The 23,164-nt window shown below is 29.0% G+C and overlaps 5 protein-coding genes and 1 long non-coding RNA gene across 10 annotated transcripts in view; 3 read left to right on the plus strand and 3 right to left on the minus strand.

The window, feature by feature from the left end:
• Window positions 1-7,348, plus strand: part of RpL29 (ribosomal protein L29) — a 112,661-nt gene extending 105,313 nt beyond the window's left edge. The window contains exons 1-4 of one of the 4 annotated variants that reach the window (XM_029315705.2): window positions 6,319-6,402; window positions 6,628-6,686; window positions 6,875-6,939; window positions 7,174-7,348. In XM_029315705.2, coding sequence (XP_029171538.1) covers window positions 6,650-6,686; window positions 6,875-6,939; window positions 7,174-7,293 — 222 coding nt within the window. In that variant the 5' untranslated portion in view covers window positions 6,319-6,402; window positions 6,628-6,649 and the 3' untranslated portion in view covers window positions 7,294-7,348. Of the gene's footprint in view, window positions 1-6,318; window positions 6,418-6,452; window positions 6,524-6,627; window positions 6,687-6,874; window positions 6,940-7,173 lie in introns of those variants that run through there. The other 3 variants (XM_029315706.2, XM_029315707.2, XM_085488632.1) reach the window with 3 other exon arrangements.
• Window positions 272-6,552, minus strand: LOC114940918 (uncharacterized). Its single transcript, XR_003821551.2, has 6 exons — window positions 6,258-6,552; window positions 5,033-5,123; window positions 4,574-4,658; window positions 1,789-2,136; window positions 1,426-1,502; window positions 272-346 (listed from the first exon to the last, which is right to left on the minus strand). It is a non-coding gene; the product is annotated as an uncharacterized LOC114940918 (long non-coding RNA).
• A 71-nt stretch (window positions 7,349-7,419) lies between the features above and the next one.
• Window positions 7,420-8,934, plus strand: Pmvk (Phosphomevalonate kinase). The gene is made up of 4 exons (XM_029315704.2): window positions 7,420-7,700; window positions 7,951-8,156; window positions 8,391-8,540; window positions 8,629-8,934. Exons 2-4 carry the CDS (start codon window positions 8,081-8,083, stop codon window positions 8,757-8,759), a joined length of 357 nt encoding a protein of 118 aa, XP_029171537.2. The 5' UTR covers window positions 7,420-7,700; window positions 7,951-8,080; the 3' UTR covers window positions 8,760-8,934.
• A 79-nt stretch (window positions 8,935-9,013) lies between these two features.
• On the plus strand, window positions 9,014-12,713 carry DCP2 (decapping mRNA 2). Of its 2 annotated transcripts, none has more exons than XM_029315701.2 (6): window positions 9,014-9,266; window positions 9,460-9,574; window positions 9,706-10,353; window positions 10,452-10,623; window positions 10,690-10,960; window positions 11,171-12,713. In XM_029315701.2, exons 2-6 carry the CDS (start codon window positions 9,531-9,533, stop codon window positions 11,425-11,427), a joined length of 1,392 nt encoding a protein of 463 aa, XP_029171534.2. In that variant the 5' UTR covers window positions 9,014-9,266; window positions 9,460-9,530; the 3' UTR covers window positions 11,428-12,713. The 2 variants fall into 2 exon arrangements, with proteins under 2 accessions (XP_029171534.2, XP_029171535.2); XM_029315702.2 differs by having other exon boundaries at window positions 10,452-10,608.
• Ho (heme oxygenase) lies at window positions 10,449-13,897 on the minus strand. Its single transcript, XM_029315703.2, has 3 exons — window positions 13,369-13,897; window positions 12,768-12,966; window positions 10,449-12,591 (listed from the first exon to the last, which is right to left on the minus strand). The coding sequence occupies exons 1-3, from the start codon at window positions 13,469-13,471 to the stop codon at window positions 12,132-12,134; spliced, it is 762 nt and encodes a 253-aa protein (XP_029171536.1). The 5' UTR covers window positions 13,472-13,897; the 3' UTR covers window positions 10,449-12,131.
• Window positions 13,898-14,313: 416 nt separating this feature from the next.
• On the minus strand, window positions 14,314-22,826 carry LOC114940912 (uncharacterized). The gene is made up of 5 exons (XM_029315699.2): window positions 22,688-22,826; window positions 21,578-21,662; window positions 21,120-21,242; window positions 20,780-20,872; window positions 14,314-15,644 (listed from the first exon to the last, which is right to left on the minus strand). The coding sequence occupies exons 1-5, from the start codon at window positions 22,805-22,807 to the stop codon at window positions 14,449-14,451; spliced, it is 1,617 nt and encodes a 538-aa protein (XP_029171532.2). The 5' UTR covers window positions 22,808-22,826; the 3' UTR covers window positions 14,314-14,448.
• Between the last annotated feature and the right edge of the window lie 338 nt (window positions 22,827-23,164).

Raw genomic sequence — 23,164 nt, forward strand, 5'->3', positions numbered from 1 at the left:
TTAGATTAAAAAATTTTTAATTAAAGAAGTGCTTTTTAATCTCCTTTATTAATTTATACTTTATAATTTATAATTTCCTTTCGTAATAGATGCAATGCATATTAAAAGAACTTATTAAGAGTTATTAACTTTAATCCGTTTTTTTATAACTCATCCATTTTGAGGCAACGAACCTATATAATCTACAATCTACTTATAATCTAAAATTTACAATCTATTAATATCTACAATCTACAAATTTCTACAATTTCTACAAATTCGTTACCTCAAAATTATTAAATAAAAATTTATCACTCACCGACACCGATGCGCAACAGCGGAGTTGTTGATATTGAAGCTATGTTGTCTGTAACAAATAGAAAATTCAAATTATAAGAATGCGATAAATAATTAATTAATTTCAAGAAATTATTATTATACCTATCAAATTTTATATTTGGTACATACAATAATAAATAGATATATGTATATATATATATATATATATATATATATATATATATATATATATGTATATAATTTTATAAATACAAAAACAATTTTTTAAAATAGAAACTTAATAGGACTAACAATAAAACAAATGCGCGCTACGTATGCGTAAATGTTTTATAAATAAATGTAATTCATAAAAAATAATATAAAATATGTCTATTTTTTTATCTATCCTCAACTTTTTATCTATCAGTCAACAACTGTGAACAACTGTTCACCCTCGCAGTGATAGTCGCTGAATGATATACGAATATAACACACAACGCGAAACGAGACAACATTATTATAGTCAACAATATCAATAACGGAGATAATAATCTATTCATGATTTTATTGTCGCGCTTTACATTATGTTATGTCACGAGTTTCTTACATATTTTATATAATCGAATAAAGCACCATTTTATTAATATTTTTTTATATATTTCAACACGATCTATTAAAGTTTTAATCGACGTAATAAAGATCATGTGTACAATAGGATTATGTATCCATTGTGTATATAAACAAACATGTGTACACATTGCACACATGACCGAGTCGGACACACGTTAGAGATAGACACTGATAAAACTTTTTAAAAAATGAAAGAGCGTGTTTAAAAATATCATTATATACATTAATAAAATAGCCCACCGAGAGATAATAAAAAATATAGAAAAAAAAAAAATACATAAAGTATAGGACTATATAGGACTCGACCCTAAGATTAGAAAAAAATTAATTATCATCGCTAATGATTAAAACGTAAAAAAATGAAAAAACGTGTTTAAAAATATCGAAATATATTAATGAAATAGTCCTCCGAGAAACAATAAAAATTACTAAAAAAAACACGTGACGTTACATAAGATTATATACTCGATGCTAAAATTAGGAAAAAATTAATATTATCGCCTTTTATTATTAAAATATACAAATAACAATACTCACCCTAAGGTTGCTCCGCTGATGCCCGATGTTTTCTCATCCTCTCAGGTTGTAAGAGTCGACAGCTCAACGCTGGAATTCTGTAACATACAAATAGAATCCAAATTGTAGCAACGCCAAAAATATTTAATTAATATTACAAAAAAATTATGCATATTGCAAATTGTTTATACTTGATGCTTATATTAATGAGCAGATAAATAATGATATAACTATTTTTTAAATAGAAACTTTGACAAGACTTGCAAGAAAAGTTAATTGAAAAGATTGTTTCTCTAATTCTTTCTTGTTTAAATAATTTAAATAAACAATCGAATTAATGTGCGATTTATATAACAATTAATATACAAAATAATCAATATTTACCCTAGGGTTGCTCTGCCGGTGCCCGATGCCTCTCCAAGGCCTCCTCCTCCTCTCAGCGTGTCAAAGTGCACCGTTAATTAACACGCGCGACACTTTTAACGGCACTCCCGCACTTGTACGCACGATACTTTTAACGGCACTCTCACACTTGAACGCGCGACACTTTTAACGGCACTCCCGAATTTTACAATTGAAGCCCGTTTTACTTTTAACGGTACTTCTGAAATTAAGAAATAGAACTATTACGCGAAACACGACACGAATGTCGAATCGCGCGCAGCATATCGGAATAAATCTTAAAGGATTAACCGTCCAAGTACTGAAGCCCTCCATCATGTCAAGGTGTACCTGTTGGGAGGAATTACTATATTATATAATTTTATATTATAATACAATACAATAATTCATATAGAATCACTAGATCAAAAGATTAAAATAATGAGAAATTGTGATATTAGATTATCAAATGAAATATATTTGCCCTCAAGAATTTCTCTACAACAAAAGAAAAATAATTATTATCCATAAAAATCGATAATCGAAAGATCATAATCGCTTTGACAATAATTTATCGTTACAATACAGTTTTATATCGATTATCAATTATAGTTTAATAATTATGAATGTATAATCATATCGTATTATTAATCAATATACTAATACTAATCGATCGCGTTTCGAAATAGAATTCGACAATATATGAAGCATTTTCCACTACAACTTTATTGCTCGAATGTCGGCACGTAAATGACAACAATAATTGACAATATTAAGATTGAATACCATATTACTGATAATGCATTGTTGCATAAAATTTATTTTTTAAAAATATATTAATTATTTATTAAATAATTAATGTATATTACGGAGTCTATTATTATTTATATTACTCGGTAACTCCTCTCTCCTAAGATCGATACTGCGCTTTCAAATCTAAATTATATTTATTTATATTTGTCAAAAAATCGAACGATAAAGCATCAGATAAAATACATTTGTCTTTAAATGTTGTCAAAATAGTTTACGCACTATGATAATATCTATACGTGAGATACAAAAGTTTTGCTAAAAATTTTCAATGTATAAATGAATTATTTATTAAGCAACCATAAAATTATAAAATATTTTTATTATTGTCACTATTATAATGATTAAAATTTTTTTTAAATGAAAACATGTGATCGAAAATATAAGATAAATAAATAAAAAAACATTGAAAAAACACGTGAATAACGTAACGTTATACTGTCTATTTGGCGACTATAAAATTATGAAAATTTTAATTATTGCTGCTAATGAACTCTTTAAAACTTTTTAAAAAATAAATATAATTCATCTGATAACTTGGCTTTGTCAATTAAAGTTTTATAAAAACATTTTTTAATTTTGTGGAAATAGACGGATGAGCTATAAAAAAATCGAATAAAATCAGTGTATGTTAAAAAAATAATTATTATTATATCATTATATCAGTATTATTATCATACAATTAATACAATCATTAATGCATTTCTTATTAAATAAATTACAAAAAATTTAGATATATATCAAATGAAAATAAAATTACTCCATTTTAAAAGTTCTACTTTAAAAATACTCAATTAAAAGTTATTATTAAAGTTATTCGACTTAATTTTTTAAATCAATCTAATTTGTTTTATTCTAATTTGTTCTAGCTCATCCATTTGTTTCAGCCTAACCCATTCATTTTAAGGCAACACATTTTTTTATTTACATAGAAAAAATTTTACAATACACAATACAATATAAAATGTAATTATAAATTTATAATTACATTTCCATGAGAAAATGTAAAAGGATTAACTAATAGCAACGATATTGTTAGGTAACATAATGTATAATGTATAATATATAATTTTAATAATCTTTATTTTTGAAAATATATTATATCGCCATATATAACATTTATATGCTTTATTTTGTATGCATTTTTTATTTGAAATAAATGCAATATTTAAGAATATATTTTGTGATATTCTTAAATTAATAATATAAAAAGAGAAAGATATAAAATCTAGTAAAATATTTATATATTTTTGTGAAACGTAGAACAAAAAAAATACATCCTTATAAAACTGAATCTCTATTTATCGAATTAATTATCGATGTAATGAAGTATAATAAAAATGTCATAGTAAATATATTGAAAAATAAGGCACCTGAAAAATGTTACATTGCCAGAAATTTTGCCAAAAACAAAATAAATAATAGTTAATATATTATGTATGGTATGTATGGTATGTATGTATACACGTACTGAATGAGTCATGGAATTTCGAAATTGTTTTATGCATATTTTAATATATATATATACTAGCATATGTATATGTATGCATTATGCTACATGATAAAACATAAACGCGTCAAAATATGCATAAAACAATTTCGAAATTCCATGACTAATACAGTAAGTGATAACATTAAACGATAGCACGATATATATATATATATATATATATATATATATATATATATATCGTGGTTCAAAAAAAAAGTGTGTGTACTCTCTACAGTCGTGTGGTCAATAAGGTTGCGGCATTTTTTTTTTTTTAGTAAATTTATGAACACGCAATCAAATTAATTTTCATAAATTCACTAAAAGAAAAAGTGTCTCAATCTCTGTGTTAATTAATGTTAATAATTTAAAATTAATATTAACACCTCTGTGTTAAGTTACTGTTCATCAACAAAAAGTGTCGCAATTTCACTGACCATGACTGTACAAAATTTTGATACGACTTTGATCTTCGATTGATTTACTCACTCTAGGCGGATTATTTCGTCGGCGACTAATGCCTTTTCTAGATCTCTTCCCCTCTCAGTATGTTGGTGTCATTAGCTGTGTTGATCTGTAACATATAAATTAAATATAAATAATAGAATTAAATCTAAAATTATAGAATTAATATTCAGAATTAATATTCAGAGTTAATATTTCAGAAATTATTATTATGTATACAGATTTAAATTTTAGATATCAATGCATACAATAATAAAATAAATACATAATTAAGGAACTTTATAAATTTTGAAAAAATTATGACTTTATTTTTTAATTGAAATCTCTATCAGATTTTTGAATTCAGATGTAAAAATATTTTATTTCAAAATCTCTTTCATTTAAATTATTTAAATAAATAATGAACTTAATTAATTGCGTGTAGTAAAACTGTTTTTATTACATTTGCACACTTAATAATAAATAAATAATAAATTATTTAACCTTATATCAACTTCGCCATCATTTGATTGCAGTCCCAGACCTTCTCCTCTCTTATTCTTTCACTATTGTTATTATTTCTTGATGTCATTCACTATAACGAAAACAATTACAATTAAACGCACACTCGCAAAAACAATTAATGATGAATACGCGCGTCCGAATTAATCATACTCAAATATAACTAATAAAAACACAGGACACTTAACATGGCATTTCCAACTTTAATATGTCTACCGACGTGCACTTGATTATGGCGGGAAACACGCAGAAAAAGTGCGCGAAACTCGACACGCGCAGCCTCTTGCGACGTCTCTAGATACTAAAACTTTACATGCGCGCGCGCCAATACAGAGATCATCGATAATCACACAAACACTATATTTATTCGCTACGCGATCGAAAATTAATAAAATATGATTTCAAAATACATGCCAAATAATTATTATAAATTGCGTCTCAAAAATTAACATGATGTCGCTGTTAATGTACAAATAAATATTTGTTATAAATCGGTTATTCATATCCCAGCGAGAAATGATCGCGTCTAATCGTTATATCGATTCATCGTCGATTCGACCAATCGTTTCTCGCTGAGATGACGTAATGACATCGGCAACTTCACGTGTTGATATAGCACCAGTCGCATTAACCTAATGAACAATTGAAAAATATACAAACGAAATCGATTATAATACATTTCGAACAGATAAATTCTATGAATATTATTAAATATAGATATTCAAATTATAATTTTATTTTCTAGCGATATATTTTATTCGCATCATCATTATATATACATCATACGCGAAATATAAATTATTATCTCGCACTTATTAGGAGCTATTTAATCGTACAAATTTAATAATTGTGCGAGATGATACTCATTATTAAATAATTATTCATCAGAGGAAAATACTTTTATAATAACCGCTTTTCGAAAATTAATGAATAACTTACGGAGCTCGTTGCTTCGCTGCCTACCTGTTCGAGTGTTGCTGTGCAAATGATAAATAACGTAACCGCGCGAAAATAATATATATTTAAACTGAATGTATTTATATTTATTTCTATATATCGTAGAATATATCGCAAAATAAATGTATGCCGAATATTCTCTTTGATTTCGATGATTAATTTTGATGAAAATCTATTAAACGCTCAATCAAGAATTTTTAAGTATAGATTAATTAGTTATTAAATATATAATTATCACAGAGCATATTACTTATTTTATAACTGAGAATTGATTTTTCAACGTTGGTCATCCTGAATTTTTCGTTCGGACTCTCCTCGTCGTTCCAGGAACTTCCTTTGGCGCTAATGTCGCAGCACGTTGATATTTCTTCCAGCTTCCGTTTTTGAGAGCTTGTGTACGTTTTTACGAGGTTTTACAATTTTTTTATCCACACATCTGCACAAAAAAGACATGTTCAAGAAATTATATTTTTTCTATTAATTATAACATTAATTCTTTGTATTTTCCCATAATTAGTATGTATATATAAAGATCTATAGAGATAGTTTCTTTCACAATTTATCTAACCTCAACAGCTGATTTGTACAGTTTTCTTAAATAATTGATTTATATATTACAGATGAAATAAGCTAATCCAGAAAATGGCAAAGTCAAAGAATCATACAAATCACAATCAAAGTAAGTATGTTACAATTAATTATAATCTGCGCTAAATATAAAAAAATACTTTCCAAATTATTAAAATATTCTAATGATAATCTTTTTTTATTATATAATTTTTACTATTCTTGAGACGTCATTAAATACAATGAAATATATATTTTGCAAATTGAAGTTTTCACTAATTATTTATTGTATTTTTTTAGATCGCAAAGCTCATCGCAATGGCATCAAAAAGCCTAAGAGGTACAGACATGAATCCACACTTGGTGTAAGTTTTATATTGTAACATGTTATTGTGTGGGTGTGGCTTTATATATTTAAGCATTTTATATTTCCTATAATAATTAAATCAGATTTATCTAAAATATTGTGCAATGTACAAAACATTGTTTCGTAAAAAATTCAGATATTAACTCATGGATATTTAATGTAAATGTTTAGTCTTATGTGATATAATTTTGCTTTTAAAATTATACATGTATCTTTTGTGCTTATTTTTCAGATGGATTTGAAATTCCTGAGAAATCAACGCTTTGCCAAGAAACATAATTTGAAACCAAAAGCTCAATTAAAGAGGGCAGAGCAGCGAAAAGCTCTTCGTGAAGCTAAGAATAAGAAATAAATTCATTGTATACTAATGATTAAAATAAATTAAAAACTCGTTCATAAAAAAAGAATCTTATCCTACATCTCTATAACGTCAAGTTTTATATTTAATCTAGTCTAAGAAAATTTACATAGGAATATATTAGATAATTCAAAATATAAATTTTATAAATGTAGAGTAAAAATAGCTCGGAATATCGCAGATCTAGTACATTATTCATCATTTTACATATTTTGTGCTCTTAGCAACTGTACAAAATTATACAGTTATATCAATATGGCCGCAGAACAGGTTAAACAAGAGACAGATGCTCCACCTACAAAATTCGAAATAAATAATTCAACAAAACCGAAGAGAATTCTATTGTTTAGTGGCAAGAGAAAGTCTGGAAAGGACTATATCACTGATAATTTGCATAAAAGGTATTGTCCATCTACAGTATTTTCTAATTATCCATAATTAATGTAGACTACTTAATACAATTTTCACATTGAATTTTCACATGAAGCTATTAGAGCACATTAAGAAAATAATGATAAAAACAAATTATATACTAAAAGTATATTTTCTAGTTTTTAGTTACAGAATGTATTGTTTGCTGAGAGATATAAATATTTTAATATTTATATAATATTTTAAGTAATCTAATCATCAAATCTATATCAATTTCAGAATTGGTTCGCAAAGGAGTGTAATTATACGATTATCAGGACCTATCAAAACGCATTGGGCAAAATCTTTAAATCTTGATATCAATCAATTATTAGGACATGGAGAATACAAAGAAAAATAACGACTTGATATGGTTAAATGGGGAGAGGATATGCGTAAGAAAGATTATGGCTACTTTTGTCGTGCTGCTATTGATATGTATGACGGTACAGTGCAAAATCTTTATTAAAATAGAATATATATATATATATATATATAATTTTATATATATAATTATGTTTATATATATTATATATGTTTATATATATATACTTATGAGATATACATTTACATAATTATATATATAAATAAACATATATAATATATATATAATACATTTTTATATAAGAATATTATATATGATACATTTTTATATAAGAATGTGTTTACATTCTTTACAGCATGGAATAAATCAGTATGGGTAATCAGTGATATCAGAAGAAAAACTGACATTAAATGGTTCATGGAAAATTTTGGAGATTTATGTAAAAATATACATATAGTTTGCTCTGAGGAAGTTAGACAAAAACGTGGCTGGATCTTTACACCAGGTAAAAAAACAATATACCGTAATAAAACAATTTCAATGAGACTTGTATAACTTTCTTGAAAAAAATTAATAATCATTTGTAATTATAGGTATAGATGATTCAGAAACAGAATGTGATTTGGATGATGTAAATAATTGGGATTTGTTGTTGGAAAATAATGATAATGTTGATACAGAAGTTTTACTGCAACAGTTATTAGAACTAACAGGACTTGACTAGCAGAAATACTTCAATTTTATCAAATGCACAATAAAAAGTATTTCATAACTTTATTAATCTTAAGTGAAGATAAAAAAACTATATTATTTCTGACAATCTAATTATAATAATTTGTTATGCAAAAATGTTTTTGCAATATAAAATATATATATGAAATAAACTCTTACTGGATTTATATTCGCTTTTTGCTTTTTCCACGTCTGCAAATCACAAATAAATAGAAAATACACGCAAAAACTTCATTGTATTGTATTATACGTATAGTATATATTGAAAGTAACATGGCTTCTTGTTATTAGTGCAGGCAAGGTTAGGATCATGTACGAACAAAGAAATTTAATGAAAAAGTTCGTTATTAGGATAAAATGAAATCTATAACAATTTAACATTTTTCTTGCAAGACAATCTTTGAAAAAGTGTATTCATCGCAATATCTGTTTTAAAGTAATTTTAATTACTTACAAGCTACATATCTGAGCGTACAACAACTGTCACGGACGATTCATGGTAATTATATATTAGTTATTTGATCTATTATAATAATTATTTATTATATATTCTTACGCCTAATTATATATTGTTATGTAAAATTTTAATATTTTTATGACATTTTTGCTATACATGAATTTTTTTGTTTTCAACATCATGTCTGTATTTGGTATCAATTTTTTGTATAATAATGCACGATTTTTATTTTTAGCTCTGCACAATCGTATCCAAATATCCAAAATATCGACGTAAATTGATTGACGAATAAAATTCGTTGGAATAATGGAACACACAATTCCATCCGATATCCTTGATGATCTCAGTAGGTTAGTTCCTGTGGAATATCAACATGTAACAATAGTGATTCTTAGTGGAAAGAAACTTTAACATAATTGAATCACATTTTCTCATTAGATACAATCAGAATTTATGATATTCTTACATTTTATCTTTGCAGTCGATTTATTATCAATGTTCCTGAGGAGGAGAGGAAAGATTTGGTGCGAATTTGCTTTCAAATCGAATTGGCGCACTGGTTTTACCTTGACTTCTACTGCACAGAGGAGAATCCGAAGCTAAGGTCATGTAACATGAAGGAATTTTCCACCCATATATTCCAGCACATACCTTTTTTGAAGCCACATGTGCAGCACATTGATGCTGTGCTCGAACAATGGAGAGAATACAAGCAGAATGTGCCGACATTTGGAGCAATTGTGCTAAATGAAGACATGACCAAGGTGTTGCTGGTGCAAAGCTACTGGGCAAAGAACAGCTGGAGTTTTCCCAAAGGAAAAGTAAATGAGGATGAGGAGCCCTTTCTTTGCGCCATTCGAGAAGTGTTAGAAGAGACTGGCTTTGATATATCTAATTTAATAGATAAAAACGAATATATTGAATCTGTAATAAATGATCAAGTAGTGAGACTGTACATTATCTCGGGTGTGCAAAAGGATACAAAGTTCCAACCGAAAACGAGGAAAGAAATAAAAAATGTCGAATGGTTCTCCGTGGCAGATTTACCCAATACCAAGAAAGATATGACTCCTAAAATGAAGATCGGAGTTGGACCAAATGCATTTTTTATGGTTGTACCTTTTGTCAAGTAAGTAATTAATCTGTTTAATGTGTCATCTATAAAATTCATATATTTATTGAAAAATTGTGTTACATGTGTATTTTAATAAATCGCTTTTCAACCAGACGGATGAAGCGATGGATTCAAGAGAAACAACAACGTGAGAGACACGCTATGACTGTCCGAAGACAAAGGCATAAATCGTTGGGAGAGGTCGAGACTGTTCCGAAAAGCAAACGACAACAGATACTTTTCCATCATTTTTCTACTTCCCCACCACAAGTAGGCCTTCATCTGGTATCTTTGTTTCTCTTTTATGTTCTATAAACTAAGTGCTCAATTATATTCTCGCTTCATTTACAGAGTGAAGTTCCAGATTTTAAGATTAGCCGTCAATCGAACATCTCTCCAGCTCGCAATCGTCGTGGTACAAGCGACAATAAGAAAGACGCTCTATCGAAAGCAGCCTTTAAACGAAATCTATTTGGAGATCACGAAGAAACTCAATTGCAGGGTCTCACTAAATTAACAGATAGCCCTGCTCAGACTTGCTCATTTCTAATCGATCCTGCGATCCAGTCGATCAAGTCCAACGATTTCAATTACAAAGCACAATCTTGGGAAGAAGAAAAAGGTAAACTTTCTAGTTAATTAAATAATCTCTCTTCTATTTATAGTTTAAGATCCCGCTTAGAAGAATATATGTTATATAAATAATACATTTTAACGATATCTAAATTATATAAATAATATGCTTACCTTCTAAATATTTATCTATATATAATGTGCATATTTCATTAACAATCCCCGATATTAATACTGCATAATAATTATTTTTATCCAGATTGTCGCAAGAAAAGCCTACCAGAGGGAAATATTAAGGCGTTATTGTTTGGAGAAGCCGCATGCAAATTACAAAAAGATTTTAAAACCATTTCATCACTTCCTTTTGTAAATTCAGAACACGACGGTCAGTTTTTAAGGAAGAATTACATAGATTGTAAAGACCTTTCTTCTACTGATTTTTACTTAGAGAGTTGGCAGAATTTTAAATTTGATAGACAAGAAATATTGAAAAATTTGGAATCGCTATATATCTAATTCGGAAGAAATGGATTACCAAAATGAGAAGTGTAGATGTTAACCTCGGAGAGCAGGAATTTTCTATCTTTGCAGATTATGAAAAGTTTCACGTTCAAAACGTGTCATTATTTCTAATTATCGTTCATATTCATTATCTATAGTTGCTTTTCTTATCAATTTAAATTCAAGTTTTATTTCATGATTGTACTCTATTGTACATACTTTCGTTACTATATACATACTGTATATATATTATCTGGACATAAGCCTCTATCCTGTAACATGATGATAAATTTAGTGCAAATTCATACTTTGTTATATGAAAACCATAGGCATAGGAATATTCCTATGTCTATGCTGAAAACCATGAAAACTGATTACAGAGAAAAATCGCATGTTGCTTTTGTTCGTCAACCGCGCGCGTAATAAGATTTTTAAAAATTTTTATATAAAACATACTGATTTGAAACAAAAGAATTTGTTACTTTTTAATTAAATTTTGGTAATTCACTATTTTCGATATGATAAACTTTAAGAAACAGGTTGTTCTTAAATCATGTACAAATAATGGTATAATCCCATTTATAACTATAGAAAGGCAATTACAGCGCATAAATAATATATTGTACATTTTGGTTTTGATATCAACACTTTCTTGCTGAAGTTGTTAGTCTTTTTTTTTTAACGAATTGACGTTAAATTAGCGTTAATTAAGATAACATCTAACGTATAATATATTTGAAAAGAATATTGAGGACGATTATTAGGACACAGAGAATTAGCACAACTTGACCGATAAAATACAGTATTTTTTCAAAGACATGATTGCCGGTCTGCACACTTTTGATAATTTCGTTATTCAATTCAAAGACTATTTTACTTTCTTCGATAAGTTTATTTTTCGTGTCCTCGTCCAATGTCTCCGCAATTCTATTCATGGATTCGCGTAAGTCGCTCTTTAATTGAAATATACTGTTCTGTCCGAAGTCTGTGACATTGTTACCATCACTCGGCGGTGGCGCTTTAAAAGGCGAAATCTTTTGCATGAGCTGCCGCTTTTTGCGCAGAATAATACCACCGCTTAAAAGACCCATGTAAAGATGATAAATGTACGCCATTAGTAGAGTAGGATCCGTATCTTCTACTTCTCTTAAACGCATCAGATATTTAGCGACGCTATCTCTGAAACATTTGTAAAACAGTGTAATTTAAAATATTATTTTTACAATATTTAAACTATTACCAAGTTACTATTGTAAAAGACTGATATTTGTATTATTGTATTATAAATGAAAGGAAACAAAGTGATAGTTTTCATTGTACTATGACATGTGTATTCTATTACACATGATGTATACCTAGGACTATAGTTTTTCCTCCACCCTTTTCCCAAGTAATGATCAAGATCTCGCTCAAAAGCTTCTGTGCGTTGAAGTTCGCTGAGTGGAAGCAATCCAATTTTGGTGTTTCTTAATCTAATCATTGCACCTTCTAGATAACGAAAAACCTCGTAGAAAACCAGAAGCCCATCAGCCCACACAGAATCATCGAGAAACCCTAGTTGGAGTATACCAGATTACAGTACAAAGTTGAGATATACACAACCTAAAGAATCATTTCTTTGTTGTGAGAGATGCATGTGAACATAAATCTACATAATATTCAGTGCATTTATATAAACACTTAATGTTATCGTCAGTTATTATATACACACTATCAACATATTGGTCAAGTCATAAAACTTTTAGAAGTAATAAATGATAATTGCTAAAAGTTATAGCCAGTATACAGAAATAGAAGAGCTAAGATGACACATAAAACAAATATTTATCACTGTCATCTCATAAAAGAATCTTTGTTTCAGCAGTACACGGTCAAGTATGCACAACATGATGAACCAACATGCAAATTAGATTCCCAATTATTTACAATATTTCGAGAGATCCTCGCAGTTCTTACCAAATGCCAATTTCGCGTTCACCAGAGCATCGCTGATCGCGTGCACTCCTTTGAGGGCTTTTGCCATTTTCTTGCAAAAGTTCTCCTCTTCCTTGTTCGGCATTTTCGATAGCGCGATTATAACAATGGGTGGTCACGAGATAATGGCTTTTGTTGTGCTTTCGTTAGAATGTAGAACCGTTCACATCATCACGTCATTAACTTCCCGCGCGATTCTTCGGACTGTCACGTGAAAAATCTGTCGTGAAAACACTACGTTCATAACATCGACATCCATCATCCATCGGCCGCCCCTGCGCACTGACACGATCACGTGTTCGCGCCGCGATATTGACAATCGATTGCGAGATATCGATACTCACTGTCGACACTTTTTTGATTTTCACTTCCATAGAGTGGCGCAATCATCGTTTCATTATTGTTGTTTATAATCTTTATTTTTTCTATATATGTTTTCTTGTTCTTACTCTTTCTTTAATTCGATCTCTAGCTCTCTAATTTTCTAATAAATCTAATAATAATGCCTATCATTTTTTCAAATATTTAAACCATAAAAAGTGCGACAAAGTGCAACTAAACAATATTTAATAACGCAATAATTTCTATTTATTTTAATTACCTATGTTACATATGTATAATTATGTAACATTAATAAATTAAAAAATGCAGAATACTGATTAATTTCATATATTGCACACGATATAATTTGAAAAAGAAAGACACTCGATACCCAAACAAGATTCAATAAAAAATGCAAATTAATTTCGCTTTTGAATTGACGCAAGTTACAAAATACATAAACTGTAAATAATATGAGCATGACACTATTCGAGATAAAAAATGTGCGCTTTCAAAGTTAATTTAAAATAAAATAAAAAGAAACATTTATTTTACAATCAAATTCATTGCCTGATAATTATGTATAGGCCAAAATTAAATAATAAATTATTTTAATGATTTTTTATTACTTTTCACAAAAAAGTTAATGATATCTAAGAAACATATTGCAAAAAGTGCTACATTTCAGAACATTTCTAATGCAGATTTTATAGAAATAAACAAAATAACTTTATTATACTATCAATTTTGTTGTCTCCCAGTAACACGATCTACTATCGCTTGCGTTAGCACTTTCTGTGCCACGTTTCGTGCCAAGTTTGTCAGTTGTTCTCGAAAACCAGGACGTTTGGTGGTGGTCATATAATTTTGATCTGGATAATATCCGCCATCAGGACGTCTTCCTTGTGGATAATTTTGTGGATAACCGGATGGTTGACCTTGATTTGCGTATGGAGGACGTTGATTATTGTATGGATACCCTGAAGAGGGATATCCCGCATTTTGAGACGGATAGTTGCCAGGATATGACGGATTTCCTTGCGGATAGCCTGGATAGCCAGCATTTACCGTACTAGCGCCAGTTCGTCTAACGGTTTCTTCGTTATTAGAATTTCTAGAACTATCCGGATATCCAGATCCTGTCGGATAACCAGAACTACTTCTGGATGGATAACCGGATGATCCGCTAGATGGATAACCAGATGATCCACTGGACGGATAACCAGATGATCCACTGAATGGATAACCAGATGATCCACCAGACGGATAACCAGATGACCCTCTAGAGGGATAACCAGATGATCCACTAGAAGGGTAACCGGATGATCCACTAGAAGGGTAACCGGATGATCCACTTGAAGGATAACCAGATGATCCACTAGAGGGATAGCCAGCATTTACGGTACTAGCACCAGTTCGTCTAACAGTTTCTTCGTTATTAGAATTCTTAGAACTATCCGGATATCCAGATCCTGTCGGATAACCAGAACTACTTCTGGACGGATAACCGGAAGATCCACTAGAGGGATAACCGGATGATCCACTGGAAGGATAACCGGAAGATCCACTGGATGGATAACCGGAAGATCCGCTGGATGGATAACCGGAAGATCCGCTGGATGGATAACCGGATGATCCACTGGTTGGATAACCGGAAGATCCGCTGGATGGATAACCAGATGATCCACTGGTTGGATAACCGGATGATCCACTGGAGGGATAACGGGATCGAGGTTGATTTGTTGAATCGGAAGATCCAGAACTTGGGTAACCGCTACTACTGGGATATCCAGAACCAGATGGATATCCAGAAGATTTAGCAGGATTCAATTGGTCGTCCGAATTTCTAGATGTATCTGAAGATTCACGTATTTCGGCTTCTGTTTGATGACTATTCTCTCGTTTTTGAACTAATCGTGTCTCAACTTCGTCGCTCTCTGTGTACAGTAACAGTAATGATAATAATAATAATGATTATAGTAAAAACATTTAAAATTAAACGTTAAAAAATTATTTAATAAGTCATTTAATTAATATATTTTTGTAAAGAAATATCACTTTTATTGAGCTTCATATATATCATGCATATATGCAAATGATTTATATTAATCGCATGCATTGCGAACATATTTCCTAAGACATGTTAAATAAAATGCAATAATCATGTTATATTTGATTGTGATAGCTGAGTGATTGAAGAAGCAATTGCCTTACAAGTGTGAAACTCGGCTTCGATTTCGGGTCCTATCATTCTACATAAATAACTAAGAGATGTAAAATAGATTATACAAAGCGTGATAATGTGGAGATATTTTATAATAAAAATTTTTATCTTTATTTAGAGTCAAACGTATGTTACAAGCTGTATTAAATTGTTAAACAAAACTTCTTCGAGAAAACAAAAATGTTGAATAACTGATTATAACAATTTTTGTATGCACATATACGTACGCGGACTTATATGTTTGCATATTTATAATCAAATAGCTAAATTAAATTTTAGCAAAGGCTAAAATCGATATAATTCAATAAAATTAATTTTCTAACAGGATAATATAAACATACAGAAGGAAACTTACGTTGCATTTCAAAAATAAACATAAAAATAAAATTATTGTTAATATATCATTTATAAATGTACATATTTTAAGTATTCAAAATATATAACGTTATATCATCTTCAAATATATACTTCTAAAAATCTTCTAAAAATATACTTTGAAAATTCTTTAAAATATATCTAACTTATCTTATAAGTTTAACTTAATACAATATGCTTATTAGATATTAAATGAAACAGTTTATATAGAAACTAAAGTTAACCAGCAGATCAACACAATTTTAAAATTATATAAACATGCAAGAATATAGTTTATAAAACCAATATAAATGTATTTATTTCAATTATTCCAATTATACTTGTATAATTAGTACATTTAATTCCAATTAAAAAAAAAAGAATAATTATATATAATTATATCTTATAGTATATGTAAATGATATAAACATTAATTGGCACCCATTTTGTTAACATTTCACAGTTATCTATGAAACAGATAAAGGCTATATATATAAATTGACTCTCTTTTAGCCAGAAAACGTCCAGACTCTGTTTCCATGACTGTCCACGTGAGTGTGGCTCTGATAATAATTGTTTCTGTTTGTTGGCATAGGTCTTCTGGTAGTACTGGTGGTGGGTCGAGGATAACGATCACCCCCAAACAGGCGATTAAAGATGGAACCATCACCTACACTATTTCGGGAACCGGAATGACCGCTATATCTTCCTCCGAATGACGAAGATCTAGGTGGTGGCGATGGAGCTCTTGGTGTCGTTCGATATGATAGGATAGAACCATCATTTACATTGCTCCGGGAATCAGAATGACCGCTGTATCTTCCTCCGTATGACGAAGATCTAGGCGGTGGCGATGGAACTCTTGGTGTCGTTCGATATGATACTTGGTCTACTCCCGGAGGCAATGCTGTTGAATCATACGATGAGAAAAAGAACTAATACAAAAAGTAAGATCTTTTTGTGTTAAAATATCTGCTAGTCTATCTTTTCGTGTTAAAATCTCTGTTAGAAACTGACTGTTTCTTGTAATAAGAAAAGAGACATAAAAATATGTTATACAATTATATTATTTTTATCTTTATAATTGTTAATCTTTTACATATTTTTTTTATAAAATGATGGAACTCTACTACAACAAATTTACAAATATATAATTCATATACATATATATATATATATATATATATATATGTGTGTGTGTGTGTGTGTGTGTGTGTGTGTGTGTGTGTGTGAGCGCGTGTGTTTTGTAAGATATTACAAACAAATATAATTTTCACGTGTATTAATTTACACGAACAACGCTGTCTTTTACTACAATAATTTGTTATGTTAAATGATTTACATGCAAGATAATTGTAATTTGTGAAAATAGAGATGATGTCTGATTCTTTTATTAAAACATTGACATGCAAATCTCGATTTTAAAAGTAAACAATTTCATTATTAACATTCTTTCTCTTTTTTTCAATTTCAAAACATATAATTCATTGTGTGTGCATAATAATAAATTTTAATTTTTCATAAAATTAAAATAAAGTAAAATTTTTCTACTTTATAATCCATTTTATATACAAATTGGTAACGCGCTTGTAAAGTCTTTATATCAAAAATTTGTTAATTGATAACGATTTTTTCAGGTTTTCCTGAAAAAAATTTACTTTATAGTAGTAATACAATTGCGCTTATAAAAATATAATGATGTAGATTGTAGATCAATAAAATATTTTTATAATTAAAATCGTTAAAAAATTATGAATACCAAAATAAAGATATAATAAATATGCTTTTTGTGTGTATGCATATACAATCATTTACTTTCAAATAAAAAAACAAGAAATGATACGATACAATAAGACGTAGTTGACTTATACTATATAGTGCATGAGATAACATGTGTCAAGGTTCAAACTGATAACCCCTTCATTTGCAAATGCCTCTATTACATATCTTGATTATAACTTATTCATAAAGCGTTTTAAACCATTAAAATGATGAAATGAAGAAATAGATAATTAAAAATCTTATTCTACAAGCATTTCTTATAAATCGTAAGCATGCATATAATTATATTTTCGTAGAGCACGAAATAAATTATATTTTCGTAGTTTTATTATTCGATTGATTTGCAAGCAGATTTCTTTTTTCATAAAATAACTTATTCAATAGGAATAAACTCCTATTCTCGTCAAACATTTTGAGATTATTTTATAATAATCAATATGCACGTGTGTATGTATATATGTATTTGTATATGTGTTCGGCTTATAATTAGTTTTAAATGTATATATAATGTAGTCATAAATATATATGGGACATAATATTTTATATAAAATTATACGTTTTACAAAATAATATGTTACAAAATATTATTCGCGTGTTTGATTTACATATATTATAAAATGCCTCTGTACAAAACTTTTTTATCTTCTACATAATACTTTCCTTAGTAAAATAGTCATGGACTTTTGAAAACAAGATCGATAATAGCACAACAATTATAACGATACAAATAAAACACGACACGAACTTTCAATATTGATGAATCACCACGATGTCACCACAAGAAAATGGAATAATGCGGAAAATCCGACGAGGATCATAGAGGCGATTATTCCTGACGCAGCACCTTTACGATAAATTGAATTTGGATGATTGTTGTACCCACGTTGATTCGGATAATTTTGAGAGGGATAATTTTGGTATCCCGGATATTGCTGCGGATAATTTCCCGAAGGATAACCGGAGTTTTGCGGATACGCCGGCTGTCCTGGTACGGGCATTCGGTTTTGAGTCGGATACGGCGGATATCCCAAGTCCGGATGATGACCAGCTTGATTGTTCGATTGAGGTGGATATCCGTTCGCGGAGGAACCGGGATATGGTGGATATCCTAAATTGCTACCGTAAGAGGCTCGATGATGATCACCGTTGTCGCCGGATGGATACGGCGGTGCTGGAGGAGCGTTAGCATTTGCATACGGATTCACGTTGGGATTCACGTTGGGATTCACGTTACTTCCGCTCACTCGTTCACCGTTCACGTAGGAAACACCAGCCGACTCGTATCCTGCAAGGATGCCCGTGTTGCTTCGTGTTTTGTGCATATTTTTTGTGCAAATTTGCGAATTTCAGTGCGATCACACGAGACATTGCAAGATGATAGTCGGACAAAGTTTTCAGCTTATCGTTATCGCTCAAATTATTTATTTTACTCATTTTGCTCTCAAGTTTGGATTGAGCAAGGATATAAAAAATATCTTCATTTAAAAGACTTATGTAAAATAATATAAGAATGCAGAAAATAAAATAATATTTAAGCTTATAAGCATGTAAACATATTTTAAACATAATTATGAAAAATTACATTTCAATATGAGATATCATTTCTTTCTTTAAAGAAAGAATTAAAACTGTATGTCTTCTTTGTATGTTATACATGACTATATAAGTTATAGCACAGACAGCAAACTCATATTATAATACACGTGAAGATTAATTAATTAAATTATCGTCACATCATTTTAGATATCATAATCTATCTACAACTCCTATACATATATCTATTAAATTCGATACATAATTAATTTCAAAAAAGATATTTTAAATTAATATCACATATACATTTTAAATCTGTTATAACTTTCATTTTACAAATTATTTTAGATAAAATAAGTAATATTCTATATATGTATATGTTACATTACGTTTTTTTTGGAGTAATACAAATTGAATTAAAAATAAAGCGAATAATTATTAAAAATATAAATTTTAATAAGACTCAATAAATCTTAATAAAACCAAAATAACGTTTTTTATGGATAAAGTATTTGTTGATTTAATACAAAAGCAGCTACTATATTTATTAAATTTAATCTTTCCAACACAATAAATAACTTAGAAATAAAAAAGTGTTTTATAAGTATATAATATAATTATTCTGTTTATATATATCTATGTATTAATATAATCCCCAAGCATATACATATTTAATAATTGGAAATACTAAATTAATATATAATAGTTGATAATTATATAGTATATTTTTGTATATATAATAAAAATACTTAACTTGTAATTCTACAAATTTATTTTTCCATCAAAGACCTTGATATACCGAATATATTAGCAAAAGTTCAAATTAAAATTAAAAAAGTATTTTTTTATAATAAGAAATTAATAAAAGTTCTGCAATAAATAAATATAGAAAAGATATTTTTTTCTCCTTCTTTTCTTAGGGAATTATTTTTCTCATTCCAATTCTAAACATGCTATGAAATTCCGCAGTTATGAAGGCCAATCATTCTTTCATACAAAAAATTTGAGATACCATGATAAATTTATTTCTCCTTCATCAAACAAGTCGTAATTTCATCATGCATTTCATGCAAATTTCAGTTTACTTTACGGTTTTACATCTTCATGCTCGCAATGTATCGAGTATGGTGTATGTGCCAAATACAAAAAGCAAATAAGAAACTGCATGTAAAAACTCACCTAATCCTGTAGATTTTCTCACGCATTTTGGCGCACCATTTTCGGTCTTACAATATTCGTTCTCTCCACAAACCATAGTCGTACAACTTGCTCCTACAAATATTTTTAAAAAAATATTAGGATAATATAATGTAAATATTATTATAAATATTTAAACATGACATATATAAAAAATATGTATAAAATCATATATTGAAATATTGTATATGTATGCTGCAGTTATACTGACAATGAATGAAAAGCGAGCACGTACGCATCACACGTATCATATCACACGTGTGGTTTCAATTTATTCAAAATTGTCGAGATTAATCAAAGCTAATATATCGTCATTTCTCACCACTTGTCCTCCGGCAGGTCGGATATCGCCCGCACTTATCTGAATAGCCGGTACAAGGATCTTCAGCCATCACACACGTTTCATCACTACGGCAACCGATGTCCTGACAAGTTCTTCCATATTCTAAAAAAAAAGAAAAAATATAATATCGCTGTACTATTATAATAGAATTTATTATAATGTTTATTATATTATATTATTTATTAATATAATATATTTATTATAATGTTTATTATATTCTTATTCAAATAAAATACGACATCTTATATTATACTTTTTATTAAATATGTAATTTAATTTTTATTATATAATTATTATATCATATTCTCTTAATTAAATAAAAAAATACGATATTTTATAGTTTTTATTAAATATATAATTTAATATTTATTGTGTAATTTATTAGATTGTATTCTTATTAGATAAAAATATGACATTTATATTTATTAGATACTTACTATTGTAAGAAATCGCATTTGGAATAATGCCAATTATCAGCAACGTCCCGAAGAGGACACCAAGTATAGTTCGTGAAAACATTTTCTGAAAGTAAAATAAAAATAAAAATGTCAATATCATAATTAAATATATAATAATTCGTTGAGAAAAAAAATATTAGTACAATAATTAAGTAAATATATATTTTATAATCAGAATCTTTCATCAAAGTTTTCAATTCAATTTTGTATTATATCATTAAAAAACCGATAAATTGAAAACATGTATATTTATATATAACGTCAAACGTTTCCTATTGAAATTTTTTAAAGAGTCGGCAGGTGTGAGCAATATATATATATATATATGCGAGTAGAGGGGAGAGAATTGTCAGCAAGCAAGGAAATTTTGGAGATGAAGAAGCCACGCGTTTGTTCCGCATGGCTTTTTACATGTGGTGTGCATATAAATAACATTATGAAATCGATGTATTTTAGCTGTGTTGATGTTCCTGGTACACAGAAATGTTATAATAGTTCGAACATTCGCACTTGGCACTTGTCGGTATTCTCGTACCATCGCTATCCTTGGATCGAGCATGACGCGCAGTATATCGCTTTCGAAGGTGGAGACCCATAACACGCGATCTTTTATACTCCGGAGAAATCGCAGAAAATTGGAGATCGATGCGAGAAATATATCATGATGCGTTTTCATTTGCGAAGAACCGAATTTTAATTCGAAGCCATATTTTTGACAGGAAAAGTAGTTGAAAGAATAAATTGCACTACGAAAATTGTCTGATATCAATGTAACATTTCTTTAATTAATTATTTTGTTATGAATATAACAACATTCTCTTGTAACATATATACATATATCGCGATATTGAAAAATTATCGATCAGCTGATCTTATATCGGGAACGAATTTGTTTGCCTGTGGCTACACTCTTATTAGGTTTCTAATGCATACACAACTTGAAGAAGATAGAATATTTATATCTATATTCATATATACATATATATAGATACAGTGTATTACAGTAATAATTATGTGGATGTCGGTGACACATCTAATAAAACTTTCTTTTTGCGACAGAATGGAAGGACATTATTCGTCATAGCTTACCTGTTTGTTCCTGCACTTTCTGTGGAACTCGTTTACAACGTACAGTCCCCACAATAGTCGCCGCGATACTAAAATCTGGCTCAACCGACTCGGCAAAAAGGCTGCTCCTCTCTGACGCATTCGGGAGTTGAAGCGAGAGAAAACGATAGATCTCAGCAATAAGCGTAACGAAGATATTAAAGAACAAGGTCAAATAATCTGCAGGAGGGGGATAGCTACACTATGTGTGTATATACATATATATATACGATGCATGTTCGGAAAAATAATATTGCATGAGTGCGCGCATTGGTGGAATTTATGACATTGATACTGAAATTAATGAGAAAATACGTCAATTAATATTTAGTCATCAGTATATTTATACTCTTTGTTTTCCATCCACATATAAAAATTGTTTCCATATAGTTTTCTCACACCTAAATATATTATAAAATTACTTTATAAAAAGAAAATGTATATTTTAATCATTTTTTA

The sequence above is a fragment of the Nylanderia fulva genome, unplaced genomic scaffold, assembly GCF_048542155.1.
Source record: "Nylanderia fulva isolate GAGA-0341 unplaced genomic scaffold, ASM4854215v1 Scaffold7, whole genome shotgun sequence".
Classification (NCBI taxonomy): domain Eukaryota; kingdom Metazoa; phylum Arthropoda; class Insecta; order Hymenoptera; family Formicidae; genus Nylanderia; species Nylanderia fulva.